Source organism: Tetrao urogallus (assembly GCF_951394365.1).
Source record: "Tetrao urogallus genome assembly, chromosome: 6".
Classification (NCBI taxonomy): Eukaryota; Metazoa; Chordata; class Aves; order Galliformes; family Phasianidae; genus Tetrao; species Tetrao urogallus.
In genome coordinates, this window is record NC_136819.1 from 50685930 (window position 1) to 50710554 (window position 24625).

The window sequence follows — 24625 nt, forward strand, 5'->3', positions numbered from 1 at the left end:
TGATGAAGGTGTGAGATGACTGGAAATGAAACTATGGTGCGACCTTAAGGTGTGAGAGCACAGGATAGAAAGGTGACTTTGCCAAACACAGGGCTGGAGCCCTGTTGTACCACTCCGTACCTCCTGGCTCTGGAGACTTCAGGACCATCTGACTGTATCAAACGGTATCCTTGGCTCCATCAGAAGAGGAGTGGCCAGCAGGGACAGGGAGGTGATTGTCTCTACTCTGCTCTTGTGAGGCATCGTCTGGAGTACTGTGTCCAGGTCTGGAGCCATCAGTACAAGAAAGACAGGGAGCTGTTGGAGAGGGTCCAGAAGAGAGCCACAAAGATCAGGGGACTGGAGCACCTCCCCTATGAAGACAGGCTGAGGGAGCTGGGCTTGTTCAGCCTGGAGAAAAGAAGGTTGCAGGGTGACCTCATTGCAGCCTTTCAGTACCTAAAGGGAGCCTACAAACAGGAGGGGAATCAACTCTTTGAGAGGGTAGAAAACTGCAGGACAAGAGGAAATGGATCTAAGTTGAGGGAGGGCAGATTTAAGTTGGATGTCGGGGAAATTCTTTACAGAGAGAGTGGTGAGGTGCTGGAACAGCTGCCCAGAGAGGCTGTGGATGCCCCATCGATCCCTGGAGGTGTTCAAGGCCAGGTTGGATGGGGCCCTGGGCAGCCTGGTCTGGTGTTAAATGGGGGGGTTGGTGGCCCTGCATGCGGCAGGGGGTTGGAGATTCATGATCCTTGAGGTCAGTTCCAACCCTGGCCATTCTGTGATTTTGTGAGTAAGCACTGCAGATTGCAGAGTATTTAACAAGGGCATGGTTAACCACTTTAGAGCAGAGTCACACACTGTATCAGAGAGCTAAGATGCACCCAGAATGATACAAGGTTGTTTCTTCTAGGGGGTTGTATCACCTGCTATGCTTCCTATGAGATTGAATTTGTCAGGTGCAAAGTGCTGTCTGGTACCTGGTGACTGCCCTTGTAAAGGTTTGGTGGAACGTTTGATGATGCACAATTAGTTTATCCTTAATACTAAGGACAATGTTTAGTTAGGGTAGTATGGTTAGATCGTGGTTGGACTCGATGAACTCTAAGGTCTTTTGCAACCTGAGTGATTCTGTGATTCTGTGTCTGAATTATTTTATTTTGCATCTCTTCCTGTAGTGATTTTGGAAGAATTAGCTGAGTGTTTGGGGGTTTCATTTTTTTTTAAGTGAAAGCATAAAGGTGAAAGGGGAAGGTTCTTCACCCTAAACTTTGAAGGGAGAATGCACTGCTTGGAAATATTCCTGTACTTTTACCTGAATGCTATGTAGTATTAAGATAAAAAGATGCTGTTGACAGCTTAAATTTCAAGACATTTATTTTTAAAAACACTTTGCTATAGCTGCATTTCCCTGTTCCACCAAAGAGATTTCTCTCATCAGCTAGAATCTGTCTACCAAAAATATTTTCTATAGGCTGAAGACGTGGCTGCACAGGTTGGTAAGCACATGAGGAGCCAAGTGCTGCTCCCACACAGAAACTAATGTAGACAGTTGGCATACTGAGGGTAAAAAAATGTGGGATTTGATAGTGATGGATTTGTAACTCAAACTGTCTTGTCAGTATTTCTTTACAAATAGTGACAATTTCCTTTCAATCCACTTGAAGTAGGTGTTTTATAATGCATGTCTTTGTAACAAAAAATCCTGAACTTCAATACAAATTCTTGAATAATTACCCTTGCTTTTTTTTTTTCTTGATGTATCCTTCATTCTTGTCACAAGTATTTTTAATAACCGTATGCGATTATGATGACTTCTTAAATCACTCAACTTGTGATGCTTTCAAGAATGCTTATTCTGCCTTTATGTAACTACTCTTTTTGTTAAAATGTGCCTTCATCTCTGGTTGTCACAGTGAGGTGGGCTTTGTGGTCGTAAGAATGAGGTAAATCCTATGGTATGTTGTGACAGTGCAGTAGTGAACAGGCAAAATGCTCTGCTTTCTTGAGGTCAATGTGTGGCTGCGTGAAGGTGCTTATTAGTGCTCACAAGAAACAAAGTGCAGCTTTGGAGGAGCGCGGCAGAGGCTGTTTGGTGTTGACAAAGCAGTACTGCAATAGCAAAGCCTTGCTCCAGGAGGAGGAGACTGAGACTTGCTGTCTGTCTCTCTCCAGAGGCTGTATGGGCGTAACTAAAATTAACAAACGGGTATTAGAGCTTGTCACACACCTGTCAGATTTCTGGTGTGCTTGCTTCAGCTTTGACAGAGAGCCATCTCTGTAGTAACAAATGGATATGAAGGCTTTATTTTCACCTATCTTCGTTAGGAACCTGAGATGCTAAGGTTTGAGAATGCACAGAGCCTAAGCTTTTCATGCTTGTGATGCAAGTGGACTGGATGTAGGATCCAAGCAGATGCCTCTTTCTGGAGGAAGAATAGCGCACTGTGATCCAAGAGCCCAGGAGGGGCAAGATGGGATTTGGCAGAGTTGTGGAATTCCAGATGTGGCTGAATCTAAAAGACTTTGGAAGTGGTTACGTTGGCAGGTTGTCAGTCTTAGAGGGATTGAGATTTAACTATATCACAATACTGAAATGGTAGCTTGAAGTGTTAGTTTGGTGGAGTACTATCAAAGGATTAACGCCGTAACAACCTTTAAGAGGAATAATGAACTATTCATTTATTGCACACTTCTGTGCCACTCCAGATGCTTCTATGCTGTGTAAGGTTTTATGAATTAACTATTTCAGTGGAAAGTCGTAATTCCAATGAAAGTAGTTTACTTGCTACAGTAAGGCTGAAATTACTCTGAAAGGTTTTCTTTTTTTTCTATTATTTATGAGAAACAAAAAAATATTTTAAAATAGTGTTTTATTATTGATAAAACTGCAGATGTCATTGCTAATGAGATGCACATGCTTCACTAGTGTTGCTGTGATGTAGTGCTGTGATACAGAAATCTGAGTAAATGAGCTCTGTAGTAGGAATTCCCATAGCTTTGTCAGAGAGCTGTCAGCATCAGCCGTGCTATAGGCTTACTTGGAGTTATGTTTTAATGCTTTTCACTTTAACATTGTTTTGGCTTAGCGGCAGCCAATGGGGTTTCCAGGAGTTTGCACCCCTGGGTTGATCCTCACAAGCACTAAGCCTTTGTGTGGTATGTTTGCTTACCCAGAAAAATGTCTTGCAGTGTTATGTTGTAGGCCAAATTACAAACTTTATTCTGAGCTTTTCTTAGAATGTGTGCCCTTGACATTAAAGGATTAGATGTGTCCTTTTTATAGTATTCACCTTGCATACCTTTGTTTTAAACCAAGCGGCAGGGCAAGCTTCTGCAATCAGGGTCAGCTGGAAGCTGGCAGAAGAAGCACAATAATGTGTTTTGTTGTTGCTTTAATTCAGATGCTTGCTAGCAGGAATTTAATAAGAAAAAAAAAGAGTCCAAGGTGTGAATTGTTTTTGTTTTTAAACACATCCTTTTCTAAAGGACTTCTCTCAGCTTAAAGTTGGTTGCTGGTCAGGTGCAGCTCCATCTGCCGATCTGCTTCTGGTCGGTGGTTTGTGGCCTCCAGTATGTGCTGCTAATTGTTCTCACCAAGCTATTTTTAAGGTAGCTTTTGTGCACGTGTGCTGAATAGCAAAGACGTTTTGAGATCGTATATTTGGAAACCCGAGGCAGTACGAGCAGCAGCATTCTGATTATAGAAGTGGGTCAGCAACTGTACCTTCAGCCTGACCTCCTGCTGTACGCTGTTTCCAGATGCAGCTCAAGATTTTCTATTCTCTGGAGGTTCATATTATTCAAATGCAGTATGATGAGGAGAGTCTCATGTAGCATGGGAATTCAACTGCAGCCCTGTGTACGTCAAACACAGGGAAAAAGCTACGCTGTTTTTTTTCTGTGGCATCAGAGATGGCAAGTATTGAAATAAAAGGCCTGAACGTAAAGGACCATTTTGGTTAAAAGGAGGGCAAGCCAAGAAGAGAGGATGTTGTACGTTTCTTAAGTTGTGGGACTTGTGCTGGTAGAAATTGCTGAATAGAGAAAGTAGCATCTTAGATTGAAGGAATAATTCTTGCTTATCTGTTTTGTTAGACTTGGACGTGTCTGACTGTAAAGAATAACAGCAGCGCGTTTGAACTGCGATATTTTTTCAGCACGCCCTGGCAGGCTGTTCTGCATCGCTTTCGTTTGTTGGTGATCTTTTCTTTCTGTGCTTGGAAAGCCTGTGGTCTTTTTAGGTTTGTTTGAGAAGCGCTGCGCTCCGTTACTAAGCTGAGCAGGGAAAGCAGTTAGAGCAGTGCTTTCCGTGATGTAATGAGACGTGTGCCTGGTTGGAGCAGGGAATTAATGACTTAGAGACTGCAAGTAATGCAGAAGGAGACATGCGCACAGCAGATTTAAGATACTGAGCCTTGTCATTTAATTAAGGAGAAACTGGGAGTGAAATCAGGTTAAAAGCCCTTGAACAGACTCTTTATTATTCAAAACAGAATCACTAAGGTTGGGAAAGACCTTCAAGATCATCCAGTCCAACCATCCATCTATCACCAATAGTATTCACTAAACTATGACCCTCAACACAAAATCCAAATTCACTGGTACCAGTGAACTGGGAGGTAAATATTGGAGAAGGAAGAAGGTCGAACTGACAGATAGTAAGTCTGTAGGAGTTGGCAGCACATATAGATGGCAGGAGCAGTAGGGCTGGCCTGAGCAGGTCTTGTAGTTTTTCTGTTAAGGAAATGATTTTTCTTTTGTGCTGACGCATCATTCTGCTGTGCTCAGCAGTCCTGGCTGCTCTGGAGGAAGGAGGATTGGGAGAATTTTATTTGTCACAGCACTTCACAGATAATTTTTTTCAAATTGTCTTTTAAAGCAGTAATGATCAGACGCTAGATGTGATTACAGATTATCTCCCAAGCTTCATAAGCTTCATATGAAAGGGAGACTCATACAGCTAAGAGTACTTTTGTTCAAGAAATCAGAAATTATTTAGATTTCTTCTACCTGAATAAAATTTCACTATCAGGTGAACCTTTTTATTCTTGGAGGCAATCTATAGGAAGATGACACTGTTTTTTCTTTGAAGCAGGTGAGCACAAAATTATTTGTGTTTATGAGATCCTTAAATAGGAGTTCAAGAGCTTAAGTAGTCAGCTCTAGTGTGTGTGTGTGTGTGTGTGTGTGTGTGTGTAAGCAAATTGTATCACTGTGTTTGCAAATGTGGCCAAATATGCCCTGTTGACCAATGGGCTTTTAAAATATCATAGGTATGGCACTGCACCACCACATTACTCTTAAGAGATATCAAATATTTAATGGCCAATCTGACACTTACAGAGAACCCAATAACATGATAAACTGAATGTTTGTTACTCTCCCTTTCCTCATTTATTCTTCAAAGTATAACATACAAAACCCTGAACAACACTGTCAACCACTTTTTCCCCGTGGTGTCAGTTCACACCTGAGATGCAACTGTGCACCCAGATGTGTCTCTTTGCTGGTTTTCTTCTGTTGGATAGATACTTCCTAGGGGCTACTTTGCTCGTTTTCACACGAAAGGTTGAGTCTTACAAGGCCTGATACAGCTTTTGGTATTACTTCATTTATTCGTTTATTCTTTTAGTACCAGTGAGTGGCTGTTAATTTATCAGTGTTCATTTCATTTTGATGCTGTGGTTTATATGTACAAATTCTTATTTTAAACCTCCATATGCAGCTCACACACAAGCGCACACCTCCTTTCCATCTGTGATGTTACAGAATGACTCCAAAGCGCTGCAGCTCACAGAAGGAATTGCTACTCCTGTTCACATGAGACAGGAGCAAATGATTACAAACTCATTTTGGAGTACGGAAAAAATGTTGTAGGGAAGCTCTGGATAATTATAAATGAGATTTCTCAAACTTCTCTAACACAAAATGAAAGCTTGTTTTCTAGATGTCCTCTGCCTTTTTATTTCCATATGATCAAACGTTCTGTTCTTGTGTTCAGGATGGAAATTGTTAATTGAAGGCATGTAAGTATGCAGGATGATAATGAGAGTTGATCTGTGAGCTGCAGTTAGCATAACCCGTAACAGTTCCTCATACGAGTGTGCTTGTTAGAATATGTAAATATCTGTATATTTACAGATCTTGCTTTCATTAAATTATATATAATTCATTTATACATGATTTTTAGAGTATGCATTTTAAAATGGTATTTATGCATTTCAGGTAATATTTCTCTGGTTATAAATGGGAAATATGTAATTAGTGTTCTGCTCATCAGGATTTGGTGAGTTGATTCCTTAGCCAGCTAAATTTGGTGTTTCATACAGATACAAATGCTCCAGAATGCATCTCTTTATGAAGTTCATGTGAAGCTAAATGGTGGTAAAACTGAATTAATTGCTTTCTAGATTATTTGTGTTTTCAGACAATAGCTGATAACAAAATAAACCAGTATGTGGCTCTTTTATGAGAAAGAAAGTCATAACAGAGAGGGTGGTTTGAGTGTGCAGAGAATGAGCAGTGTTCTATTTATGTAATGCTGTAGGGTGAGCACATCTTCCAGCTGTTGTCACAAAGAGGTGCACGTGTGGATGCTTGTTCCTTTGTGTTCTTCCCAGTACGCTTGAAGATATTCGTATCCTCCTACGTTCTCTGTTCTCATTATAGGAGATTTTTCTAGTGGTGATGAAATAGGGTCAGTTGATCTCCATCATCTGTTTGTAGTTCGGCGTTGTTATACTTGGCTGTCACTTCATTAACAGGACGTGCAATCATAAAAATACAGGACTTTCTACACTTTGCATTTGGTAGAGGCATTTGTGAACGTCCAGAAGTCCTATAGCCTTAATGTAGTATGTGAGCTATTGATAAAATTGCACAGTGAAATGTTTTTCACAAAGTTTGTGCTATACATTTAGCATTTAGCAGCTGTTGCAGCTTCATTAAAACAGTTGTCTGAATCCACAGTCAAACGTCTGTATGTGATTCTGTATGAACACCTAGATGTGTAACAACAACTCCTGAGGGGGCAGTTATTAATTTTAAAACAGATTGACCTTTTCCAAGGACTAGAAAAGCTAAGACTTCAGTTTTTTTTCTTAACTGATCTCTCAGCCTTTTTTGAGGGTTGATGCTGTTTTCTTCTAGTGTTGTTTTGTGGATATTTGTAATACATAATACATTTGTAATACATAAATAGTGGCATCTATCAGATTACAGTGTATTCTTTGAATACCAGCTCTTACACTTGCTTCTGCACAAACCAGAATCCTATTTGGTGCTCATTAGAAATTCTTCTGCCATGTTGTTGTATGTATAGATTTTTGATTTATTGTTGACTCATGAATTGGTGTTAATCTTAACTCTGGAAATAGAAACTGGAAGCCTTGAAATGTTCAAAGCCAGAACTTAAAACTTTGTGGAAGTTGCACAAAAATACCATTATGAATATGCATTTCAAATTCTTATGTTTTAATGACTGAAAGAAAAGCTCTACCAGTGCATACTTTTAGAGAATCTCTTGTTTTATTTTTACCTTTTGGTTAACTATTGTATTCTTCCTTTTCAGAATGTATGAAAACATGTCCACAATGGTGTATCTAAAGGAAGAGAAGTTGGAGAAGCTCACTCAAGATGAAATCATTGCCAAAACTAAGCAAGTGATTAATGGACTGGAGGCATTGAAGAATGAGCACAATTCAATTTTACAGAGCTTACTTGAAACACTGAAATGTTTGAAGAAAGATGATGAAACTAATCTGGTTGAAGAAAAATCAAACATGATTCGAAAGTCACTGGAGATGCTGGAGCTCGGCCTTAGTGAAGCACAGGTAAAGCTCAAGTAGAAATAAAGCATTTCAGATTTTGACTAAGTTTTTATTGTATTAAAAAAATAACGAAAGACCATTGTTTGACTTCAGATTGGAAATTTAAACATAATCGGTTTTGAAGGATGTACATTTGTCTTACTGAAATTGGCAGTATGCTGAGTCATGGAAGTTATTATTTCGTGTTAAGGAAGCAGGCTGCTGTAATTAATAGAGGCTGTCTTACTGTGTTACAGAACTAATTATACATTATGTTTCAAAGCCCTGAAGCCTGTAGCTAAGCTCCTCTCTGCTTTGGTGAGGTGGCTGCTATTTTCTATTAGTTTTCCATGGCATTAGGTAACGAGCTGCTCAAACAAGAACCAAGCATCAGCACCTTAGCTCTGAAATACGAGTGTGGAGGTCATGCACAAATGAGTTTCCTTAGGGTTAGGAGACTGACCTTTCAGCTCTGCTGTGATCTTACATTTGTGTTCTTATTCCTTTGATTCTGAGATTCCTTATACAAGCTCACAGCGCTCTTGGGGTTTAAAAGTCTCCAATATTTATTGAATACCTTAACAAATCAAAATTGAATTTTAATACATTTTGAAGGTTAATAATTTAGTATGGAATTTGAGCAACTTTCATTTATGCCCTAAAGCAGCGTCTAAGTGCTAACTTCCATAAACTATTGTAGTAAAGGGTGGTATCATCTGCAGAAGGTGAATGAGAAAATGCATGTTAATTTGGAATACATAAACAGCTCAGTGCTGAAGTCTGGAGATTTGAACTGGTGTTAGGAAATTATTCCTCATGTTTTATCTTCCTTTAGAAGGAAAAAGTAGTTTCTAAAAAATTCATATTTGTTTTTGAAACCTGACATTTTAGTTAAAAACAGCAGATATTTCATGTTAAATGCTTAGTTCAAAAACACGTGGAAGTAACTTTGCTTCTAAGAAACATGAAATTGAGGAGGTGAAATACTGATAACTTAGATGAGTTTGACACTCCTAAAATAAGATTTTTATTATCACCTCTGACCCATTCTTTGAAGATATGCTTTCTATTTGTATTGGTGGTATATTAACATAAACAGTTAATAACAGAAAGCAGAGTGTGCTGTATGTAGAGTTTGGCTTTCACCAGTGTTAAACTCATTTTTCATTTGACATTGCTTTGCAAAAAAAAAAAAAATCCAAGCAGATTGTTTTTATGGCTGCTTTATCATGTTACAGGATAAAAATGATTCAGACATGTAGGATATCTGCACACTCAAATATCTCATATATATCTACATCTATGTGCTGGTGTAATTGTGTGCACCTTTAGATAGTATAACAGTCACTGAAGTATTATTGTTATTCTGTGTCCAGATCTCACAAATGCAGGTTTTAAGTAATAGAACACTTTAGTGCTGAATACAGGACTGCATTCTGGAGGAGGTATGTCGTGATATGATACTTTCTGCCTTTTAGGTAATGATGGCCTTGTCAAATCACTTAAATGCAGTGGAATCAGAGAAGCAAAAACTGCGTGCTCAGGTTCGCCGACTGTGTCAGGAAAATCAGTGGCTACGGGATGAACTGGCCAATACACAACAGAAGCTACAGAAAAGTGAGCAATCTGTGGCTCAGCTGGAGGAAGAGAAGAAGCATCTAGAATTCATGAATCAATTAAAAAAATACGATGATGATATTTCACCATCAGTAAGTAGCTGCGTGGGGAAAAACCAGCTCACATTTATGCATGTGCTGTAATCTGCCTAGTTAGCGAAAAATGACAGATGGAAGCTTTTTATTTGTTGCTAACATAAACATGTCATTGAAGTGCTTGCTTTATACTAGTGTCACGTAATTTAGATTCTTAGGGTAAGAGAGTAAATGTTTTACTGCCTGTAGGTATTAAAAAAAAAAAAAGTGTCATGCTAGCTTAAAAATTATAAACTGAACTTGGCCAAAAATTTCCTTCCATACACTCGGCAGTTATAAATAAGTGAGCAGTGCAAACTTATTTGGATTCTAAGAACAAAGAGGACTTGAATTATTTTGACTATAGGAAAAATACTTTGTTTGTATCTAATGCAAGCTATGTGTAGTCCCTATTGCTTCTATCTTTTGCAAATTTACACTGGTGTAGGATCCCCTTTCATCACCTTCTGCTGAACATTGTGATCATATGTACATTTTCAGTCATTATTACCTAACCTATTTTGTTAGATATTCTTAGATTCAGAGAGCAAATGGATACAGTTTTAATTTACAGAAGTGACTTAACCAGTTGAAAGGACTTCTAAGTAATTTACTCTTCATGTTGTCTTTTTATTTCTTCTCCTGGACAGTACTGTAGAAAAGATCTTATTTTGTGTGTTCAGATCTACTTAGTCATATCTTACAGTTATAACCAAATAGCAACATGATGGGTGAAAATGTGTTTTATTCTTGCTTGACTAAATGCTGTTTAACATAGAGTTGACCAGATGCATTCAGAATTTTTCAGAGTTGATTCATGAGTTGGTATTTGTGGTTGAATACTGCCAATGAAGTCTGTTTAATAAACTTTAAGGAGAAGAAAAGGTACAGGAGATGGGAATACTCTGACTTCTATGCCCTAAAAGTTGAACAATAATCTGTAGGTGGCCTAAATAACAACACTAATTGAAATCTGATTGGCACGTAGTAACGAATTAAACAAAGCACCTTTATGATTTCACTAACCACGCGGACAGTCCCTGTTGTTACCCTTTTGTCAATTGCATATATACTCAAAGTAAACTTGGAATCAGCTTGTCTAAAAATGGAAATCAGGTGGGAAGGTTATAGTTTCATCAATCTGCTAGTTTTTGCAGAGCACCTGCTTTGCAACCATTGAGTCTGAGAGCCAGCAGCAGCAGTTACCTTTTCTTCTGTAGAAAAAAGTGTCAGACAGGGGGCCAAAAAAAAAGGGAATACGCAGCTGGGTTTTCTTACTGACTTCAAAATTTCTGAGAACATCAAATCTCTCTCTCTCTCTCTCCATCTCTCTCCATATATATATATATATATATATATATATATATATATATATATATATATATATAAAATATATTATATATTTATATATTTATATATATATATATATATAATATATATATATTTACTGTAGGCTTCACATATGTGAAACAGGATGGGAGGATAATCTATTTCTGGTTACTAGTTCAAATTTATTCTCCTTCTGGAGATCAGTCTCATTCTTTTCGCTTGCTTATCTACAACTGCATGTATAACTTCTAAGCACAATGGACAAGTGTGTTTTCAGTACTGCTCTTCTTTGGGTACTTTTCTGTAGGCATAACGTTTTGGTAAAAGTAGCAAGTGTGTTTTTAGGAGCTTAATTTGAACTGAAAAAAAACCGAGATCTAGGAGACCTGATTTCTATTCCTGGATCTCCTGAAGCTGTCCCATATTGTTTTAGGACAGAGGGTGTAAATACATTTGAACATGAGACCTTCATTTAATTTATATGAGAAGCATTATTCTTGGCAATTCCAAGGTTGTGGATGTGGAAAGTTCCTTCAGTGTTGCAGGATTAAATTGAATTTATGCTTTAGATTTAAATGTGTAACAATTTGTTTGGGCTTGGGCTTTTTCTACAGGAGGACAAAGACACAGATTCCACCAAAGAGCCTTTGGATGACTTATTTCCCAATGATGAAGATGACCAAGGACAGGGAAGTAAGTACATTTCTAATTGCAGTTTTACTACATCTCTGTAATACAGAGGCTAAGGATGCTTATCAGAAAAGTGAATCCACGTGTATGGTCTTCTGGGGCAGAGTGAAGCAGTGAATACCTCTTGCCCTACTAGAATAATGAAACAGGAAAATCAGTTGTCATAATTGTGGTGTGCAGAACTGGGGCCTAGATTTTCAAAGCTTACTAGCTGTTGCAAAATTCCTGGAACTAACTTCACTATGAAACTGGTCCCGTGGTCTTTTTTTTTTGAGGGCCTCAGAATAGTGAAAATTGTTCAAGGTGACAGGGGCACGTTCTCTGAAACACTGACGTTTTTTGGTCATCTGCCCAGATGGTAATTCTGTTAATGACCTTTTAAATGATCTGATTTAACATTTTGGGACATGGAGCCTTTCTCATTCAATCTTTTGTCCTTTGCTAAGATTGTTTTCCTTACTTCATTACTCATTCTAGAGGTGTTGTCTTCAAGTCAGAGGGACCAATGAATAGGTATGAAGTTTGAATTAGAGGTTGAAAGAAGCCATTGACAGATCAGCCTTACTGAAATTGTTTTTCTTACAGATGTAAAGCTTATATTATACATTATATTGGTAGTGTATACGCAGTGTGCTAGTGGTATAATGATTCTTAGTGAATAAATCACAGAAAAAAAAGTGTCTGAAGGGCACTACCTTGCTAATCAATTAGCAATTAATCAAAATTCAGAGTTTTGAATTTCCATTTTGAGCACACACAAGGTTACCATGCTATCAAGCATGGAGTATATGAGCAACAGCAATGGGGGGAAGATTTGCAGGGATTATGAAAGTGTTGATCGTGGACTTCATCCTGAGCTTATCTGGCCTTACCTAGAGCTTTGAATTAGGAAAGTTTTGAGTGGCAAAACTGCCTGTATACCTGTGTGGTCCATCTGTGTTTTTACTGTTTTGATTTAAACAGTGGGGCTGTTTTGGTAATTTCCTTGATCTCCAGGAAAAAAAAAATACTCAAATGTTTCAGTGGTTTGGCAGGCAATGATTGTGGATGTAGGTTTGGAACTGTATGATTCCACTGACAGAAAAAGGCTCCTGCTTGCTGTGACAGTGTTTCCTTTAATAGAGGGAAGAAAGTCGGTCTCACAGCAGGAACCCTTGTTCTGTGTGTTTATAATTCAATAAAAATGAGTAAGAGATGAAATCTCCTAGGCTAAGAGAGAAGGGATAGTTTGGAGGAGTGGGAGGGGGTTGCAACAACCAACAACCAGTAGCTAAGGAAAACAAATGGCTAAACTTGAAGTTTAGGAAGTAAAATCAAAAAGTTGACACTGGTTTTGACTTGGTCTTTTTTGGCCTTTTCCCTTATAGCTGCTACTTGCGGCAGCCAAGGTGCTCTAATCTTTTTTGTGCCAACCTTAGGCATTTCTTGATATGACAAAGGGAAATGAGCAAAAACAGAAGTTTCTGAGAAGTTCAGAGAAAGATAATAATGGAAAAAGGAGAAATAATTTGACCTGTTCTGCCAGTGCTTTGCTTGTCTGCGTTAGTGTTCCTTTCCATAGGGAAATTTTAATATTTCTGATTGTAAAATTGTGTTAGTCTTGAGAACTGTTAATGGTTTGCTGAGGTGAAGTATGACATTTTCTCCATTTGTTTATTAATTAGACCTCCTGAGCTAGTAAAACTGTAAAATAATAGTAATGCAGTACCTTTGTTTATGAAGTGTGGACCGAATGTGAAGAATTAAGTGAGGTATGTTTGTTCTAATACTAATGCTTTGTATTGAAGAAATAGAATTCAGCAAGTCTCTTGTGTGTCACTGAGTTTAAAATGTTAAATGTCTTCAAGTTATATCAATCTTTTTAAACAAATTAAAATCCTGTGGGTTTCTTCCAGTCCAACAGCAGCATAGCAGTGCAGCAGCTGCTGCCCAACAAGGTGGCTATGAAATTCCAGCAAGATTAAGGACCCTTCATAATCTTGTTATTCAGTACGCTTCCCAAGGTAGATATGAGGTTGCTGTACCTCTTTGTAAACAAGCTCTTGAAGATCTGGAGAAGACTTCAGGCCATGACCATCCTGACGTTGCCACTATGTTGAACATACTTGCTTTGGTGTACAGGTTTGTATAGTGACATAGATAAATGCCAGCTGAACAAATAGTCGACATTTGGCTGTAGCCTGACAGTGTTCAGGCTAGCATTTTTGCTGTCTTATTATTTTCCATTGCCTGTTTTTAAAACCCTCAAGAGAGTCCATTAAAATGTATGTCCACCCACGCTAAAATTCAAGTGAGTTGCTGCATTTTTGTCTATGCCTTTGTTGCGAGAGCAAAGCATTTTTGAAAACCAGCCCCTTCCTTATTTGGTATGGTGAAGAACCATGTGTTGGTTATCCACTTTCAGGTAATCTAGAGACATAAATTGGACAGCACAGTCAAAATTGAACCTGCTAGTCCTGAGCCCTCTAGCTACTTTAGTTATGAGCTTCATGCTTTTGTCTTGCAGTTCCTAAATGTATTCTTAATTAATCTGCTGTTATGGTAACATCTTTAGTCCAGTACTGAAGCCAGCTTCATTATTATGACATCTCTTCTCAATCCTCAGTATTAATGATCACTTCTTAAATTTCAGAGACCAGAACAAATACAAAGACGCAGCGAATCTCCTGAATGATGCCTTGGCTATCCGTGAGAAGACTTTGGGCAAAGATCATCCAGCGGTTTGTATACAAGAAATACTGTATTTTTAGCTTTGTTTTCTGATGATTTTTTTTTTTTTTTCAACTCATTCTAATGTTAAACTCAACAGGAAAGTTTTTAAGACCTGGCTTATCTCTATACAGCACAGGTAGGAGGCCACATTGTAAAATTCTTTGTTTTCTTTTGAATATAAGCGTTATATTTGATGCTGTTTCACCACAAATGACCTGCACTTACTTGATTTTTGGATCAGATTGCATGGATCTTCTCTGGGAAATGAATTTATAAAGAAAAATGTTAATTTGCTTACTCGAATCACTGTTGATTGAGTGAACTCAGATTGAAGGTGTACTTCTGATTTGTTTTGCTGCTGCTTTTAAATGAGGCATAAATCAAACTTCTGTACCCAGTGTTAAAAATCAGTGGGGTGTCTCTCATCATGCCACTTGTTTGGAAGCGAGGCAGGCCTGAGCATATATAACTTTGGGGGTAACTTTGTGAATGACATTTGGGAATCTCTTTGTTTGCAAAATTCAAGAGGTAAATTTGAAAACAAGTACATTAATTTAATAGCTATTTGTATCAGCAAATTGACGTAATTAATACTTCTCTCTGTTGGCAGGTGGCAGCAACTCTAAATAATCTTGCAGTTCTCTATGGTAAACGGGGAAAGTACAAAGAAGCTGAACCTTTGTGTAAGCGAGCTCTGGAAATCAGAGAAAAGGTACAATTGCAAAAAAAAAAAAGAAAAAAAAAAAACCCAAAAAACTAGCAACCCAACAAAACAATGCAAACAGAACACCTTTGAATAGACTTTTTTGGGGCAGGATTAAGCATCCTTACATTTGTTCTGTGTTTTGATTGGACAGATCTGCCAGGCCAATCACAGTAGTTAGCAACGTCTGAAATATAAAACCATGTTAAATTCTTACAGAACTGTTGCAGCACACTGGGTGTATTGCAAGTTCTGTATTTTGTAATAAACCTTCTCTACCTTTTTTTTCCCCTTCTGTTTGTTGGGAGATCTTTGATTTGGCAAGAGCACTGGAATTAAACAGGGAACTTAAACTTTTAAAACTGATTATTCTAGGACTATGGGGATATTTATCATGGTCCATGTGACTGAATGTCTGCATCTTCAGGCTTATTTGGATAATACGCTGCTTTTAATGTAACTGTATGGTTTAAAATATGCCTGTTACAAGTTTCCCTACAGCCTTCTGGACTTGTAATATCATTGAGTAATTATCATATCCTTCTCTTTCATCATCTTCATGTTGAAATTTCTGACAAATCAATACCAGTGGGCAATTTATACATTTTTAAACCCTGATATGATTACTGGAAAATAATTTAATATGAGATATTTCTTTTCCAGGTCCTGGGGAAAGATCACCCCGATGTTGCCAAACAGTTAAATAACTTGGCTCTACTATGCCAGAACCAGGGTAAATATGAGGAAGTAGAATATTACTATCAGAGAGCGCTGGAAATTTACCAAACTAAGCTGGGACCAGATGATCCAAATGTTGCAAAAACAAAGAATAACCTGGTAAGGCTCTTATAAGTAAATCTAAAGTGAGATTTTCTCGTGAATTGAATGTATTCAGTGCATTATTCAGAATGTATTGTATTTACTGTACTACTTCTCAAACTAAATTAAAAAAGTGCTGTTGTCTTTTTGGGGGTGTTTTCTTTCCAGGCATCCTGCTACCTAAAACAGGGCAAATTTAAGCAAGCGGAAACTTTGTACAAAGAGATTCTTACTCGTGCTCATGAACGGGAATTTGGCTCTGTAGATGGTAAGAAACTTCGTCCTTAGACTTCAAAGTATGTATAATTTTTGTGGTAGTTGGGGAAGAAAATCTGTTGGAGGTTGGTCTTATCCTAATTAGAATTGTCTGCTTGAAGCAGATTTGAGAATTGAGATAGCAGATGCATTAAAGTATTGTAAAATTCAGCATAAAAAGGTGTTCAGTGGATACAGCAGTAACATTTAATTCTAAATGAAAGTTTCTTCAGTGAGGGAGCCTTGGTTAGGTTTATATCCTTTGCAGCATATTTCTGGCGTGATTTATTTTATGTACATCAGAAACTGATTTTGGCATTTTTATAAATGCTGAAAATGTCACTTTCCAGTCATTGGAACAAATTTCTAAGGACACTGAATATATCGATGAGTCATTCTCTAACATACAAAGAATTAGAAAATATCCTTAAATTTACACTGTAAATTTACACAGTAAATTTAAGAATATTTACTCTGTAAATTTAAGGATATTTTACACTGTACAAGTTACATTGTACACTGAAGTTAAATCCATTTCATCAACTGTAAATCACAGTTTTTATTGCATTCTGTGACAGTAGCATATGCACCACTTAGTAGATGTCAAAATAATCATTATGGTAAAAGAAACAAATGCATGTTTGCTAGCACATAACGAGGTACGTGATAGATGGATGGCAGTATGTATCGACTTCAGAGCTTCTTAGAAGTAACTTCCCAAGTTCAGATCAGAAAAAAAGAACTGTAAAACAATTAAAAAACGTTACATTCATCTGGTGCTTCTTTCTGTGGTTCTTAGCCTTATTTCAGAAGGGTTAAAATATTGCAGTGAATGCTTTGTGGCTTTGTACTTCTATAAAATATTTTCTTCTGTTTCATTAGATGAAAATAAGCCTATTTGGATGCATGCAGAAGAGAGGGAAGAGTGCAAAGTAAGGCCACTGTCATAAATCTTTTTTGGAGCTTTTATTATTTTAGTTACAAATGAGTTATTTTTCTATAATGCTACTTCGCTTTTTAGGGAAAGCAAAAAGATGGCACATCTTTTGGAGAATATGGTGGCTGGTACAAAGCTTGCAAAGTTGATAGGTGAGTATTTCCTTTATTGGACAGATCACATGGCAATAGACAGTATCTATAAACGTCAGACTAAAGCATGTTTTGAAATGAAAACAAATGAGCAACTTGCTTACAGCAACAAGAAGTACAGTATTAGATACTCAGACTGAAGGCTGGCTTTCAGAAGTGCAGATGGCAGCAGTTTGCAATCCTGAGGCTTTTAATGTAGGCTGATGAGATCTAGTGCAGGTCACCTTTCTTTTTATACTTTCAGTTGGCTCGCGTGTTCTCCCTGCCCCAGCAAAACCTGTAGAGAAGGTCAGGAGTGAAAAAGACTGTAAATATCTGGGCCTTGAGTTTCTGTCTGGCATAAGAGAGCAAAGTTAAAAGTGCTACGCTTACATGCTATTTCACAGAATCACACAGAATTGTAGGGGTTGGAAGGGACTTCCAGAGATCATCGAGTCCAACCCCCAAATTTGAGTTTCTAAAGCCTGAAGAATGTTAATCTGTGTGAATGAGAGCATGCATCTTATCTTGGAAGAAGAGAAACAGGAATTTCAGCTTGCATCATACTTGCTTTTCATGCATGCTTTGTTTTAATTTCATTCTAAGGCATGAGGAATTTTTTTCTCTACTCTTATTGGAGCAAACCTTCAAGCAACAATACTATGACTGAGCTAATTCTCACTGCATCATTGAATCAAAAATGTCTCAGGAATCAGATTTGCTAGTGGAATGTGTGGAGTTTTTTTCCTTTCTTCCATTGTTCAAGTTCAGCACAGAAGCTGAAAGTAGTTATTAAATAAAAATTGGTGGAATTGTTAATTTAGAGTTGGACTAGATGATCTCCCTTCCAACTGTACTGTGGTTCTGTTTTGTGACTAATGTGTGCTACAGTGACAGTCAGTTTGCATGAGTAAGCGCATCATCTGGATGCTTCAGAATTACAGTTGGACACATTAGAACTGAGCTAAATTTTTGCCTCTTGAGATGCATCTAAGAAACATTCCAGTTTTCTCATGGCTGGATTCAGAGGCTAGTTACTAACATTCAGGTTTGGGGGTGCTGACTAATGATAGCATGAGATGTTAATGCAATTTGAGGGGGCGTAACAGTTTTTTCATGTATGCGTAATAAGTTATAGTATATTTCAAGACTTAGTAATTACAAAAAGATTATGTTGTATTAATTCATTTTTTATTAGTTTGTGAATTGAGAGGAATCTAATCATAGAAACATAGAATCACAAGGTTGGAAAGGATCATCTGTCCAACCGTCCTCCCACTACCATTCCTAACCACAAGCACTAGACCATATCTTGTAGCTCCTCATCCAGATGCCTCTTGAACACTGCCAGGGACAGCGACTCCACCACCTCCCTGGGCAGCCATTCCAGTGCCTCACCACTCTCTGAGAGAAGTGTATATAATGTGTATATATGTATTTTTTTATTAGTCCAACAGTAACAACTACATTGAAGAACCTTGGGGCACTTTACAGACGACAAGGCAAATTTGAAGCTGCTGAAACATTAGAAGAGGCAGCAATGAGATCTCGTAAACAGGCAAGTATATGTTACCTCTGCATTATGGCCATGCAGATTTTCAACTTTGGTGCCTATTCTCTATTCAGAACATATAAACATTTAGCTATTTGCTGTCTGTTGCCTGGTGTCCTCCTTGAATTTCAGCTGCTTGACTCTAACTTTGAGAATGCTGTTAGAAATTTATCAGTTGCTGTTTCTGTTAGTTTTGCAAGCTGATGGGATGAATATAGAGATTGAGGGATGCTGCTGCATTTCTTTCAATGCTCTCTGCTCTCTAATCTGTTTTTAAACTAATGTTTTTTCCCACAATCTTTTGGGAGAGTGTGTTTTGTTTGTTTGTTTTTCCTTTCTTTCTGAGGGATGTTGCACAATGTCTGTTACAGAAGTACGTAAGACTGGACAAGCAAAGAAGGCTTGTTGGTCAGTGTTAAAATGGAAAACCAAATATAAGAAAATGTTAATGAATAAAAAAGTAACTTGTATAGTTCCATTTTAATTTTGTTTTTGTGGAATAGTAAATAAGACTTGTATTTTTCAGAAGTGTTTTTTTTTATGCTGCCATCTAAAATTCTAAGTCAAATTCTTAGTTCAAGTAAATTAACTTAGATAATGTACTACACCTTACTTGATTATTTATCTTTTATTCAATTGCTTATACACATTTGTGGTTGCATTTTGAATAATATTCTTCAGTGTTTGGTGTATTGCACAAGCTGAATTCTGGAGAAGTGAAATAAAACTCATGCTCTTCCAGTGAGTTTAGCAATAGATCTTTGATACAAGGTGAGATAGGTTTGCTCTTCAACAAAACTAGCTGATGGAAGATTAGCAAGTGCTTGCCTGATAAGTGCAATGAAACTGATAAGAGGAATGTATGAACAAACGTGGGAGAAAAGTTCTTCAGAGGAAATTCGAAGGTGAAGGGAAATAATAGAGAATTATCCTTAGTAAAATAAAGTTTGCTATATATATTTCATGGTTCATTTTTGGTGTGTTTGTCGTTGAAATGTTTTGAAAATAAATGTGCGTTGTATCTTATTACCAATCAAAGCAAATTCATTGTTACTGTTGTCATGCTGTGTGATGTTTTAATGTTAATGAATGCAAAGGCAATTTAGAATAATATAACAGTAGTAAGACTGGAAATTTGCTTGTATATAGTTGTTTTTGTAGTTATTTTTTAAGCTTCAATTTATTTCTTTTTTTTGCGGTGAGACCTAGAATTGATTATTTGGGAATTAAGGATAGACTTCTCTGAGAGAAAAATTCTCCTCTTTTAGTGTCTGTGTTAAATCAGCCCACTTCTGGCTTGTCCAAACCTTTGGAAAAACTGTTCCTGGTCTTAATTTTCCATGTGAGCCTGCTGCTATTTCTTTTCTAAGCTTTTTCAGGTTTTCACTGGTGTGTAATGTACTGTCTACAGTGTTATACTCTAAAATATGTCATTATATGCAGCACCAGATTTGGACAAGTAGGAAACACAGCTATCATCCTATTAGCATTTAACACTGCTTTTTTATTTTAGGTCTGTTAAAGGACAGACAGGGTTAATGCGTTTCTCCTTCTGAGCTAAAACCAAAGAGATACTTTTTCTCCCATGTGTGGAAATGCATCAGTTCTTCATGGTTTTGTTCTCCCTCATGCGTGTTGCAGTAACAGTGTAAAAAATAGAATGGATGGGATTTCTGTATGGTTTCAGTGTTCTCACACTGTGCTGGACTTCATGCCCTAGAAGATGCCCTTCTTCTTTTGTTGCTAATGCTGCAAAGTAAGAGGTGTAGAATATTTCTTATGTGAAGTGTAACATGGCAGTGTTACAAATAAAACAGTGTTATAGGGATTAGCTGTTCAGACCCCTGCGATGTTCTTTCCAGAGGAAGATGAATGCTACAACATTTGGTAGGAGGAAAACTGAGAAATGTATTGATTGTTGATGATCTCTAAATTCTTAAATATTAATCTGGTGGCCAAAAGGTTTCAGGTAAGTGACATTAACACCAGGAGGCTTTGACAAATGATGGCAAGGAGGAGAAGAATGCCAAGTTGCTGAATGCCCAGCCCAGTAGTGTAGCTGTCCACTCTGTGCTGGTTTGATGGCTGCAGTAAGGTACAGTTAATCTTGATTGTCCTTTGAAAGCAAAAAGGTGATGAATTTGTTTCTGCAATTATTGTGCAAGTTGTAGGTGGCTACACTATATCATTAAAACTTATTCTGTTTTATCTAATTGTCAGGGTCTTGACAACGTTCATAAACAGAGAGTTGCTGAAGTGCTCAATGACCCTGAGAGCACAGAAAAAAGGCGAAGCAGAGAAAGTCTCAATGTTGATGTGGTAAAGTACGAGAGTGGTCCTGATGGAGGCGAGGAAGTGAGTATGAGCGTAGAATGGAATGGGGTAAGTACAGTACACAGTTGAAGAAAATAGCCTAGGTAAATGACCGCCATAACAAATACAGCTATCCGTTCACCAGCCAATTGAGTTGTCATTGGTTCATGGTTAATTGACTTTATTTTGGTAATTATCCAGAATTGACTAAGAAATAAATAACACCTCGTTTTTCATAAGATAACGTAAAAAATGTTTTGAAATTGTAAAGTATCCGTTCCATTGTGGTCTTGAATGCTGAAATTTCTTCAAGAATCCCAAGCAGTTGTATTTAACACTGAGATGTTTTAATGCTGATTGAGTGTCCTGGTTATGGTCTGGTTTTTAATTACTTTTCAGTGGTTTCTTTTCACTGGTAGAACTTTCTGGCAATTAACTTTTGCTTTTATTTTTGTCTTGTTTATGTTGTGTTTTCCTCTATTTTATATGTTTATTTGAAAGTACTGCATTTGTTGGAATCAGAAAACATTTGCTATGGAGATGTATTAAGTATTAGAGGCCTTAAAGTAAATTGATTAGCCTAATATTAAAATAATACCAATCTCCACTTTACACAACTTGTTAGAAGAAATAGCCTAACTGTACAAGCTGTTGCACAATCTGCCTTAATATACAGTGCCATCACAAAAGCCTGACATTAATTTCACATTTCTTAACCAAAATATTAATATTGCATTCCAATACTAAAATTTGATTGGAGTCGGAGCTTGTTCTTATTTGTTTCACATGTATTGGCCTCACTGTGCAACACACAGTGTCACAAAGTAAAACTGTGTGTATGATACATTCTTATGTGCATATTTTTACCATTCTGTTGTTTTCTTCTAAGCCAGTGCAACCTTCCAGTTAATAGATCTGATTTATGAACTTGTTTGTTTCTGTCACCTGACTCCTGTGCTTTATCCCACTGTTAGCAATAGGATATCTATTAAATAGTTATCTATTGCAGTGATAACTCCCTACTTTAGCTCTGCTGAAAATACTCTGCTGATTTATAAAGGTGATGTGCTTGTGTGCTTTTGCTTTGTGAGAGGGGAAGTAGCCTACTTTGCAATACTGAGTCTTATGAGGTTTCATTTCTCTTACAGTAGCAATCTTTGTTTAAAGCCACACGTTGAAAACCTAACAGTTCCAAAGAAACCTTGATGAAACATTCTGGTTTAGTTTCTAAGGAGAACATACTTTCTGTCTTCTGATTTCTATCTCATTCTTGTTTTCTTGGCATTGGTGTTCTCAGTGCCAAGACAGTCAATCAGCATCTTTTGTGAATAATACTGCATCATTAATAAACTCAAAGTAAGGTTGGATAACTCTTTTTTTTTTCTTTTAACTCTAATTTTGCCCATTCATTGCTAGAACTGTGTACTGTACTCCTCCCTTAATTTCTGCTGTACTTTGCATGACTATAAGATCTAAATGGATGAAACTTTTTTCTGTTATTGACATTAATTAAACAAGCATGCAGGTTTTGGATCGAATGCACCTTCTGGTAAAGCAGCAGACAGTATTTCTAGGTCAATATTTGAATGAAACTCAGTGACAAAATCTTGTATCTGAAAAATTAAATTTTGACCTCTCAAGGCAAACTTCTCATTTTTTAGCATGTTGAAGTGGCATTGCTTTATTGTGATCTTCATTTTTTTACAGTTTTTTTTCTCTTAAGAAATCTTATATTACATGTTTTACATAAAGTGGGCAACTCTCTCTCCCTCTACCCTGCTAGCGTTTCTACCTCAGTGCTGTTCTTCCCTGTACATATATGGTGTAGTTTTATTTACCCTCGTGTGTCTCCTCCAGACAAAATATTCTGTTTCACAAGGTATAATTTTATAATATTTTTATCATGCAGATGAGAGCTTAAAATAAGGCCTGTCTTTTCCATTTAAATTCTTCTGAGGTGCTCAAGCTGACTCATGCTCTTGGCTGTCAGAAAGAATAGATGGAGTCTGTAGAGCATCGAACTTCAATAAAAGTTTTCTGTTGGAAGAGCATATTGTATTTAAGTGAGTTCCAGTGTAATGTAATTCCTAGTAAGCACTGTATGCTTTGCTGTAATGTACCAAATTCATACAGAAGGAACTGGAATGTCTGTTTATATAAATCTGCTATGAATAGCTAAAGCAAACGTGCCAAGTAAGGTTGTGCAGAGCATGTTTATATGTTACTTACGAAGTCCAAGTGAACAGAAGATACTTAAAAATTCAGTTAATTACTTTGTCTTAAATTAGAAAGTAGAATTCTGGAGAGTTCCCCTTAGGATCATTTTAGATCTGCTTTTCTACCTCGCAGTTCTTACCGCTGAGTATATTTGCATCTTCTTTTGTCCCTGTCGCTTTCTTAAGAAGAAAATAACATCATGCCCTCTTGCATGACTTTTAAGAAAATGCAAGTGAGTACACGTGGCTGCAGTGTTTGTCAACTGATTTGGCAGCCAGTTGGAGGACAGCTTAAAGTCTTCATGGTATGAAAGAGATTAAAGTCGTGTTTTCAGGGAGAGGAAATATCTTTTATTAATCTAACCTATAAGCTTCAAAGACAGGCTTTTGAGAATGCAAGTCTGCTTCAAGGTGTGAAATAAAAGCAGTAAATTTTGCTACCAGGTATTAGCTGAAAGCAATGGTAGCAAAAATTGGCAATAAAATTTTTGCCACAGAAATTGATATCTCTGTGGATTTTTGTTGGTTTTGCTTACGCTAGATTTAGGAATTTTTTAGCCTAAACTCCTGATTTGAAGGTGTTTTGTTAGTCCTATGGAAAATGTTTAACTTCAGAGCTTGATGTTTTTATTTCAGATTTGAAGATTTTTGAACCCAAAAGCTTGCTTCTTCTAAATGCATGAGTTAGAATAATAAAAGTTAGGCCCTGTAGCAACCAAACGTGTCTTGCCTTTGTTATCTGGTTCATTACTGCTACTACAAAATCACTAATTGAGGGACATAAGAATAATTACCTCTTCCATTGATCCAATACTTCACTGAAAAAGAAATGCAATTTACTATGAACCACACATACTCTTTGGTTAAATTGGGATCTTCTGATCACTTTGTAGTGAGGTATCTTGCCATTTCCAAGGGTCACTGTAATTACTGTGTTCCAGTTTCCATCTGCGAGACTGAATTGACAGCTCAGGTAGATTCTAATTTCTTAAAAAGTAAACAGAGTTTTGTCTGGAGGTCGGGGAAAAACCTTTCTTCTTTCAGTTCTGTTTGAGGAAAATTCCTGGCAGAAGTTAAAGCTGAAATGAATGCACCTTGCTCTGTCACTTTCTGGTTTTATTTCCCCCTTTTTTTTTTGTGTTTATCAGCTAAAAAGATCCTTTATTTGTTTACAAAGCGTAATGTTTAAAGCTGTCCCTTCTTAAAGATGGTTTGTGCTTTGTACCAATTCTATTTTAAAGCATGGAGTCATTCATGCTCATTTACATGTTGCATATCAGTGATATAGGCCGAAGTGTAAATGCACATCTACGTTCTGTTAATTGCAAGGGCCTGCACTCTGTACTGCAGTGCAACTCAGAACTTACTCTAAAAAAAAAAAGTGTTTTGAGTGTGACCTAGAAATACTGCAAGCATAACTGTGCAAAATTGAAAACTGTTGAATTTTTCCCAACAGTTTCATTCAGTTTTTCTCTCTCCGTTTC

The 24625-nt window shown here is 37.2% G+C and overlaps 1 protein-coding gene across 8 annotated transcripts in view; it reads left to right on the top strand.

Moving 5' to 3' along the window:
- Positions 1-24625, top strand: part of KLC1 (kinesin light chain 1) — a gene marked incomplete at both ends in the record, with an annotated part of 57575 nt that overhangs the window by 25402 nt on the left and 7548 nt on the right. For 2 of the 8 annotated variants that reach the window (XM_079536984.1, XM_079536987.1), the window contains 12 exons: positions 7557-7817; positions 9272-9502; positions 11428-11506; positions 13399-13624; positions 14136-14223; positions 14826-14927; positions 15582-15755; positions 15906-16005; positions 16875-16924; positions 17014-17081; positions 18510-18618; positions 20833-20967. In XM_079536984.1, the coding sequence (XP_079393110.1) occupies positions 7557-7817; positions 9272-9502; positions 11428-11506; positions 13399-13624; positions 14136-14223; positions 14826-14927; positions 15582-15755; positions 15906-16005; positions 16875-16924; positions 17014-17081; positions 18510-18618; positions 20833-20967 (1623 nt within the window). Of the gene's footprint in view, positions 1-7499; positions 7818-9271; positions 9503-11427; positions 11507-13398; positions 13625-14135; positions 14228-14825; positions 14928-15581; positions 15756-15905; positions 16006-16874; positions 16925-17013; positions 17082-18509; positions 18668-20815; positions 20995-24625 lie in introns of those variants that run through there. The other 6 variants (XM_079536988.1, XM_079536981.1, XM_079536982.1 and 3 more) reach the window with 6 other exon arrangements.